This window comes from Palaemon carinicauda, chromosome 2 (genome assembly GCF_036898095.1).
Source record: "Palaemon carinicauda isolate YSFRI2023 chromosome 2, ASM3689809v2, whole genome shotgun sequence".
Lineage (NCBI taxonomy): Eukaryota > Metazoa > Arthropoda > Malacostraca > Decapoda > Palaemonidae > Palaemon > Palaemon carinicauda.
In genome coordinates, this window is record NC_090726.1 from 191,411,930 (window position 1) to 191,421,651 (window position 9,722).

The 9,722-nt window shown below is 34.8% G+C and overlaps 1 protein-coding gene across 1 annotated transcript; it reads right to left on the reverse strand.

Moving 5' to 3' along the window:
- Window positions 1-1,087: 1,087 nt before the first annotated feature.
- On the reverse strand, window positions 1,088-9,406 carry LOC137622541 (trypsin-1-like). Its single transcript, XM_068353146.1, has 3 exons — window positions 9,313-9,406; window positions 3,140-3,336; window positions 1,088-1,874 (listed from the first exon to the last, which is right to left on the reverse strand). Exons 1-3 carry the CDS (start codon window positions 9,347-9,349, stop codon window positions 1,350-1,352), a joined length of 759 nt encoding a protein of 252 aa, XP_068209247.1. The 5' UTR covers window positions 9,350-9,406; the 3' UTR covers window positions 1,088-1,349.
- Between the last annotated feature and the right edge of the window lie 316 nt (window positions 9,407-9,722).

Consider the following 9,722-nt stretch of genomic DNA (forward strand, 5'->3'; position numbering starts at 1 on the left):
CCAGATTCTCAGTCACCACAAAGAGTGACACAGCTCCAGACCAGTGGTCTAGCCAGGAACAGGCCTGCATGGCAGACATAATGGCTACCTCCATATTTTGCATCTTGGGATCCGAGAAAATGGGGGGGGGGAGATTAAGTAATTTGTCGCTAGGTACAGTCAGTACCAAGTTGGCAACGTTGGCATTGATAGGGAATGGGCTCAGATACGCACCAGAGTGAGCATAAAACCTCCTCTAGCATGAATGAGCTAAGGGAGGCAACTTAGAGGATCTGCTTGCTTTAAGCGAGTTCTCTGAGGCTGAGACTTAGGTGCTGAATAAGTACAGCATCTCTTGAGCCTGAGTAGAGAGTACCACATCAAACCAGTGTTTTGGGCTTTGAGGTAGTGGAAATAAAGTGTCTATCATGCACCGCCTATTAGCGGATTGCGTGTGAGGAAGTTCATCTAGGCCAGCCAAGTGATGAATTAGACAAATGATCTTTACAAAATGTGATGCTTCCGAACCAAACATCGGAACCTTGAGGTAATAAGGACTTTGTCGATGATTATAAGTTTAATCTCTAACATATATAGAACCACAATTTTCATATTTAATTACTTCTAGGTCTAGTGTGTCAAGAGCTTAAAGAAACATTTGTAAATTCAAAATATAGGCTTTTTGGTGTATTTGTTTAGGCAATAAAATTTATAGCATTTCCTTTCAAACTTTTATTGTTACATCGTGAAAATTCTCTTGATTTCTAGAATAGTATAAAGATACTTCCAGCTAAATTTTGACAGTATTTATTTACAAAATGTCTAAATGCAACATTCTTTTAATATTTCTTAAAATGAGTTCCTTAAAACTACACACACATATGATACACACACATATTATATATATATATATATATATATATATATATATATATATATATATATATATATATATATATATACATATATACATACATACATATATATATATATATATATATATATATATATATATATATATATATATATATATAAATACATATATACATATATATATATATATATATATATATATATATATATATATATATATAGTATATGCATCTCATTAACAATATAAATGATTTTTAGCAAAATTTCATTCCTCCCACTGTAATGATTGTACATTGTATTTCATCATTCACAATAAATGACAAAATTAAATTGCTAATTATACATAGTTTCTCGTTGTCTTAACTGATAGCACTGATTTTTCCAGAGTGGATTTCCTTGGGCACTTGGTTTTTCCATTATTTAATTTTGGTACTATCATCTAAAAAGCTTCTACGGGTAATGCTTTGTAGGAAACGCCCTAGAATTTCTATCTTCTGTTAGTCTGTCGCACTTTGTATCCAGTCCTTGAAGCTAGAAATCGCTGTGTAGACAGCTGGCGTGTTAGGCCTAGCACAACCGACGCTCCAAGAAGCCAACCCGAAAGCTTTCCCGCCAGAAATCAATGGACCGCCATCATCGCCCAGGCAACCATCTCCATTCTCTGAGCCAGCGCAAAGGGTTTCCTTCGCTGGAGTGTAGTAATGGTTTTTGAGGGCTTCCAGGCAGTCCTCCTCGATCCACCTGGGAACGGTTACCTTGTGAAGGACATTCATGGGGTCGCCATCATCTGTGTTCGATCCCCAACCGGCAAGTGTAAAGGACTCGGGCAGAGGATCGTGTTGTTCCGCGAGTGTGGTCGGTTGGACGTAGCTGTCAAAGATGAAAGCCTTGGACAGCTTCAGTACTGCTATGTCGTTGTGCATAGTGTTTGAATTGAATTGTGGATGCTTTGTTATTCTTGCAATATTCCTGGTTTGCTCAGAACCTTCGTCCTTGCTTCTGTCGTATTCACCCGCTACAACCTGGAGGTATGGATTGTTGGGATTTTAAGAGTGACTCGTATTTGGTATCAAAATAAAAGTCAAAAGTCCATATTGGTTGGATTTTTATCTTGTTCTTTTAATAAATGTAAGCAGCTTCTAAATTCAGCAAACATTACCAACCATTAGAGGGAATCAATTAGTTTAAGTAATTCACCAAAGTCTGATTCTTATTATAATTCAGCATCTCACCGTAAGCTGATGATCAAAGGTGGAAAATGGCTGCAAGGTCTGTTTATTAAGTAACCTTTCATATCTGGAATTAATTCTATTGGTTTAACTTTATGGAAGGTGAGAAATATTCAATTTTGGCAAGTAAGCTTTACACATTTTTTCCGGATAAAAAAGAATTACCAATATTTTATATTTTTTGCTTAAAGGAGTTGTAGAGTCTACCTGTTGGAATGATAATGGGAAAAAGTTTTGTATTGAGCTTGTAAAATGTGTTCATACTAACATTCTAGACTTTGGACACCTATCATTGATTTCCATTTCTTTATGCAACTACAAAGAATTTTCTTACTGATCCCAGTTAAGAAAACTTTCAGAGATCTCTATTTAGTAAATGATGGTAATTTCGTTTTTATAACATAACTTTAGCCGACCAACCTTGCACCTAGTAAGCATCAGTTTTCTACTAAGATCACAAACTTAAATTGGTGTGGTGTCACCAGAAGACCAATTCTAGATTAGATACTAATATTGTTACCTAGTGCAAAATCATAGGATGGGTGCAAAAAGATTCCAGAAAAATTACCAAGGCTACACTGGATAACAGTGAATTGCATTTTAACCACATAAAATCAATAAACAATGCAGTGTGGAACTAGAGGGGTATCCAGTAGAGTGCAGACCTCCGCCGCGGCAGCTTATTTCTCGACCTTTTCCTCGACCTTGACCTTTGACCTTAACATGTATTAATTAGCGTGAATTTTCACACTCAAATATGAACCAAGTTTGGAGTCTCAGTGACAACGATGTTCAAACATATGTATGATTACGTGAATTGGATATTTTGCTTGACCGTGACCTTGACATTTGACCTTCCAAACTTTAATCATTTCCAGCATTTTACATAAGTTAATCCCTGCAAGTTTTATTGCTCTACGATTAAAATTGTGGCCAGGAGGATGTTCACAAACAAACACACAAACGGGGTAAAACATAACCTTCCAACTTTGTTGGCAGAGGTAATTATAAAGAGCCTTTGTCAACACGAACCGATCTACTGACAGACAATTACTTACTTGAATGTCATTGACTGTGAAGATATGAACACAGTGGGCAGCAGTAAGAACCCAAAAGCTGTTGTAGATGGCTCCCCCACAGAAATGTATCTTCGTTCCATATCTGACATCGATTAAGCTGACCATGTAAGGAAATTCTCCCAGAAGAGCTTCCTCGCCTCCAATAATACTTGTATTTTGATGCATTATAACAGGGCCTGTTGAAAGAGGAATATGTGACTAAAATAATCGCCCTTTGGTGCCAGGTTTGTTTTGTTGAATATCTGTTGATTATTGTTACTATTATCATTATCATCATTATTATTACTAGCTGAGCTACAACCCTAGTTTCAAAAGCAGGATGCTATAAGCCCAAGGACTCCAGCATGAAAAAAATAGCTCAGACAGAAAAGGAAACAAGGAAACATAAACTATATGAGAATTAACGAATAAGTAATAAAACATATCTCAAGATCAGCAACATTATAAGAGATCTGTCATGTATAAACAATGAAGAGAGACTTATGTCAGCCTGTTCAACATAAAAATGTTCACTGCAAGTATGAACTTCTGAAGTTCGACCGATTCAACTACCAGATGAGGAAGATCATTCCACAACTTGATCACAGCTGAAGTAAAACTTCTAGAAATCTGTGTAGTATTGAACATTTAGAATCAACTGGATGCCTAGTACTATATACAGGATGGCACAGTATGGGAAGATCTGAAAAATCTTATGCAACATGCATAAATAACTGAATGCTGGTGCCAGAAATTAATGTTTAGATCAGGATGTTAGAGAATTAGTCAAACTTGGAGGTTTTTGATGAAGAGCAGTCTCATTTGGTAGAGGGACTCTTATCTTCAAATGGGCTAAACTGGGACCCCAATTGTTCAAAAGGTTACATTTTGAATTGGAGCATTAATTTATGTTGTAATTGCTGGTGGTCACTTGTTCCGATTACTGACACAACTAACGGTAACTTCATCTACTGTACTTTGGAAATTGATTATAGTTGTAACACTCTCTGTTCACTTTATTGCTATTGTTGCTCATCTGAAATTCGAAATTATCACTGTAATAATAACCAAATCCCTACGAGCCTCCAAGAATGTACAATTGTGGGAGGACCGAATCATGGCGGAGCAAACATTTGTACTGACAATCTTTTGAAGAAGAATGGTACCAATCAGGGATGGAACCACAGGAGGGGGAAACTGGACCACTATTGTTCAAAAGAGGTCAGTGGGACCACATTTCTTCATAAAATTCCTGAGGTATAATGTAGGGTATGAGACACACTTAGGTTTTCATACACCTTAGAATATATGTGACCTTAATTTTAAATACAAAATTAGCCTGACTTTAAATTTATGAAACAAGTGTCCACTAACTAGGGTTTTACATGTGTTAAAAATGAGATATCTGTATAGTTCCCCGAAATGAAAATTCAATTGATAAATATATACAATTTTATAAAGATATGAAATATGTATAGAATTAGAATTAATTGTTTAAATAAATAAGTATCCATGAAGAAGCAAGTATCCTTTTAAATTCGAACTTTAAGAAGAAGTGGGGACATCCAGTAATGGTCAGATGATGGGAGATGAAACAAACTCTAAAAAGCTTGCTACAACTAAAGATTGTTACCATGAAACAATGTGACCCACTTACAACGAAATTTAACCCATTGAGCACCTACCACTCACTGAAAAATGTGGCCCTTAAGCTCCATGTACTCTTTATGGACAACTAACTTGTAGTAACACAAACATTATTATAGAAAAGACAAAAGTCTAATCATATAACAGATTAAATTTCCCTTCCACTTTTATAAACGTTTTGATATTTTGAAAATCTTCCATATATGTAAATCATAAAAGAATGAGGAAAAAAGTGGTAATAACTTGAGATAAAATCTGCCCCATGGCGCCGAACGGAGAAGAGAAATCGGACATAAGTTACGTCCAATGACGCTCAAAGGGTTAAATAAATTTAAATGCAGCAGGGCTAAAAAGAGTGAACGGGAAATACAATTTAGATTTATATTGGAATGTTACAGATTTTTGGAATATATTACTAACTAGAAAAACACTCAAGAGTACAGACCTCCGCCATGGCACCTTATTTCGGTCGACATTTTGCTTGACCTTAACCTTTGACGTAGGACTTTCAAAATTGGACCACTTCCACGTATCAACGTAAAAATTAATCCCTGAAAGTTTCACTATCCTATGAGTAAAATGGTGGCCAGGAAGTTGTTCACAAACAGACAAACGGACACAGAGGGTGGAAAACACAACCTCTTCCTAACTTCATTGGCGGAGGTAACTGGTCATAACGTCTTTCTATCTACGTACATTGATTAAAGCCACCTTTGATCTTTTAAAACATTAACAGTCATCGTGCCATTTTTAGATTTCTAAAAGTTGTAAAATCTTTACGGGGAATAAAATATTTTCAATTTCAATTTTCAATGGGTAAACGAATTCTCAAATTGAACAATGTCTGTGTCTGATTGGTGGTCATTTTTTTCGAAGGGAATACTGGATTCTCTGATCATTATTTGGTCTTGATACTTATATAATTTGTGATCGTGGAATTTTCCATCAGAATTATATATTTAGCAATTGCAATATAATTGAGAATATATAGAGTTCCAATTTGTATTTGTTAATATGTAAGATAACTTTCCTATTGGATTTCAGTAAGTATTCAAACAGGACATTATACTGACCTCATTCATCACTAGTTAATTCCAGTATAAATAAATAACATAGTTTTTCATTTGGGATACTTAACAGATGCTCATAATGTTTAAGGATCTTGATATGAAAGGAGTCTACGAGAATTTACTCTGAAATACTCAAGATTACAGTTAAAAGGTTTAAAGGCCACTAATGAATAACAGAGGCAGGAAACAGTGACGTTGCTCTAGATAGCAGGAAAATGTCCTGGAGACTTACCACCCAAGCTATGACCAAGGAGGGTCAGGCAATGGCTGTTGATGACTCAGCAGTTAGACATATAGGCTCCCCCAAATCCTCCATCCTTAGCTCGCAAGGATGATGAGGTTGCAGACACTAATGAAACAACCGAGTTTGAGCGGAACTCAAATCCCAGTCCGGCGATTGCCAGGCAGGGACGCTTCCAATAGACCAACGCAACATCATCAAGAAATAATCACAAATTTCACTGACGAAATCAGTAAGATTCGAAGCATATGGTTTATTTAAAGCAAACTTTGGTGCTTTCTCCCAGTCTCTGTGTTTCCTCACAAAAGGCAGGTCTGCCCTTCGGGTCTCCCGCTTCTTCAAGTCAATTTTATTCTGAATTACGAAGAATTCTCAGAAGGCTCTTCAGAAGACCCGCTCAAGCTCGTTAGTTTCTTAAAGTGTCTGCAACCTTACCATCCTTCAAAGTTTAAAGGATGGGGTGTTTTGGCGGAGCCGATAGCTCTACCTGCTAACTCATCAGCAGCCACTACCTAGCCCTCCCTGGTCCTAGTTTGGGTGGAAAGGGGGCTTGGGCAATGATCATACATAGTTAGTCTCTTAAACCCTGTCCACACGATCGAGCATGCCCAACGGGCAAACAGTGATACCAGGCCACAATAGTTAGTGAAAATGAGGGTTGATGACGTCAGAAGCGGGAAAACTAAAGGCAGGCATCTGGCAACACTGTATGATGCCAGATCCCTTCCTGTGGTTTTCCCGCTCCTGACGTCATTAACCCCCATTCTTACTAACTACTGTGGTTTGGTATCACTGTTTGCCCGTCGGGCATGCTCGATCGTGTGGACAGGGCTTTAGTCACAGTCACTATCCCTTACCTCTGCCATTCATAAGTGACCTTTGAACCTTCTTATAAAGATATGATTGTCGTAATCCTCATGCATGACATTCCACTTGCATTACAATTACGCAAATAAAGCTTTGTCTTATCGCTATCAAAAGTAATAAGGATTACCTTATCAGGCAAAGGAAAAACAAACAAATACCGAGTAAGTGTTGAGGTAATCTCGAGTATTCCAAATGTCCTTACTCAAGAGGATAATATATTTCTCTGGTAATTAGTAAAGATGTTAATTATATAATGAACAAATTAATGAATGATTTTTTTTTCATCTGTTGATTATTCAATAACTTTATAATCACTATCATTTCAGGGCATCAACTAAAAATTATCTTTAATGGTGTCTTTATACAATAATAATGTGTCTCTCATTATTAAAATCTCCTGAGACCAATCGGGAGGTTTCTAAAGAATTCATTGGCCCAGTAAATAGTAAATCTGAACCGGGAAGTCACCGATATGACGAAGAAAATTGGGTACACTTTCTAAAAAAGATTTGATGAAAATCTAGAGGTTAACGCCTGCTCTCTCTCTCTCTCTCTCTCTCTCTCTCTCTCTCTCTCTCTCTCTCTCTCTCTCTATATATATATATATATATATATATATATATGCGTGTGTGCAATTAGATATAAAAAGATACAAATATATATATATATATATATATATATATATATATATATATATATATATATATGCGTGTGTGCAATTAGATATAAAAAGATAAATATATATACATATATATATATATATATATATATATATATATATATATATATATATATATATATATATATATGCATGTGTGCAATTAGATATAAAAAGATAATATATATATATATATATATATATATATATATATATATATATATATATATATATATGCATATATATATATATATATATATATATATATATTTGTTTATACTGAATATAATCCTATGTAAATTTATATATTCATATAAATATGCATGTATATACACATTTATATATATACTGTATATATATATATACATATATATATATATATATATATATATATATATATATATATATACATATATATATATATACATATTTATATATATATTTATAAATATATGTATATATATATATATATATATATATATATTTATATATATATATATGCATATATATATATATATATATATATATATATATATAAATTTGAATATATATATATATATATATATACATATATATATATGCATATATGTAAATATACATTTATATACATATATGTTTATATATACAGAATTTGTGTATAGTATTATACATAAACGTCTTCAAAATCAAGGAATAGAAGAATCCTATGTTAGAACACTTGAAGATAACCATACAGGGAGTACAGCAATCATAAAAGTACATATAATGAGAAAATTCCGACTGAGAAAGGAGTTAGACAGGGAGACCCCATCTCTCCCAAATTACTCACAGCAAGCTTGAAAGAAGTTTTTAAGAATTTAGATTGGGAAAACGTAGGAATTAAATTTAATGGGGAATACCTTAACAGATGACATAGTTGTGTTTAGTGAATCATTGGAGGAATTACAAAAGATGATAGAACATTTGAATAGAGAAAGCTGAAATGTAGTACTGAAAGGAATATGAGTAAAACTACGATAATGTTCAATGAAAATACAGAAACAATATATAAGAGTTATGGACGAGCTCTAGAAATTGTTAGTGAATATGGACAGTCAGTAAGTGTTTCCCCAGGATACAAGACTAAAATTATAAGAAGGAAAAGCATGGGTTGGAGAGCTTTTGGTAAACAAAATGAGATTATGAAACGTAAAATGCCACTTTCTCTAAAAAGAAAAGTATTCAATGAGATGGTCTCACCAGTATCAACTTATGCATCAGAAACTTGGAGCCCCGCTGAAACCTCAGAACATAAGCTGGTTAGCCTACAACACTTAGAGCTATGGAAAGAATAATGGATATTAAGAATAAGAGAATGGGTCCCTAGAGATTGTAAAAGAAGCAGGGGAAGGAAAAGAAAACGGTGGATTGTCGAACTAAGAAATTTTGCGGGAGTGGACTGGCACAGAGGGACCATAAACAGACGCAAGAGGAAGGACATGTCTGCGGTCTTTGTTCTGCAGTGGACTAGTAACGGCTGATGATATTATACACACACACACACACAAACTATATATATATATATATATATATATATATATATATATATATATATATATATATATATATATATATATATATATATATATATACATATTGTGAGTTGTGAAATTAAAGATAAATAAATAAATGTATCAGACTCTTAAAAGGGGTGAATTTTCGATACACTCACCCACCATCCCAAGGATCAAGAGGACAGGTAAAATCATCGTGGCTTTTCCTACAGCAGACAGCTACTAACTGCCACCACGGATTCAAGAAGGAGGCAGGGTTGCCATTTCTCATTTTGAATACGCGCTGCATGAGCTTCCAAAACGGGCCAGAAAAGCGCTAAATCCTTCCTCAAGATATGACAATGATAAAACGGAAACTGTTTTGAACGTTCAATATAATCAAGTTGGGAAGGAAGGCTCTGGAAGGCAACCGGTTTATCATTTTATATCAGCGGGAAAAGCCCTATATTTCACACTGGCGTCAATGAGCGCAACTGCGCCAGATAGTAAAAACGCGCTAAATTCTCCAGAAACGCGCCAGATCTAGCGTGAATGGCGTTGAAATGGTAACTTTGGAAGGAAGGCCGGC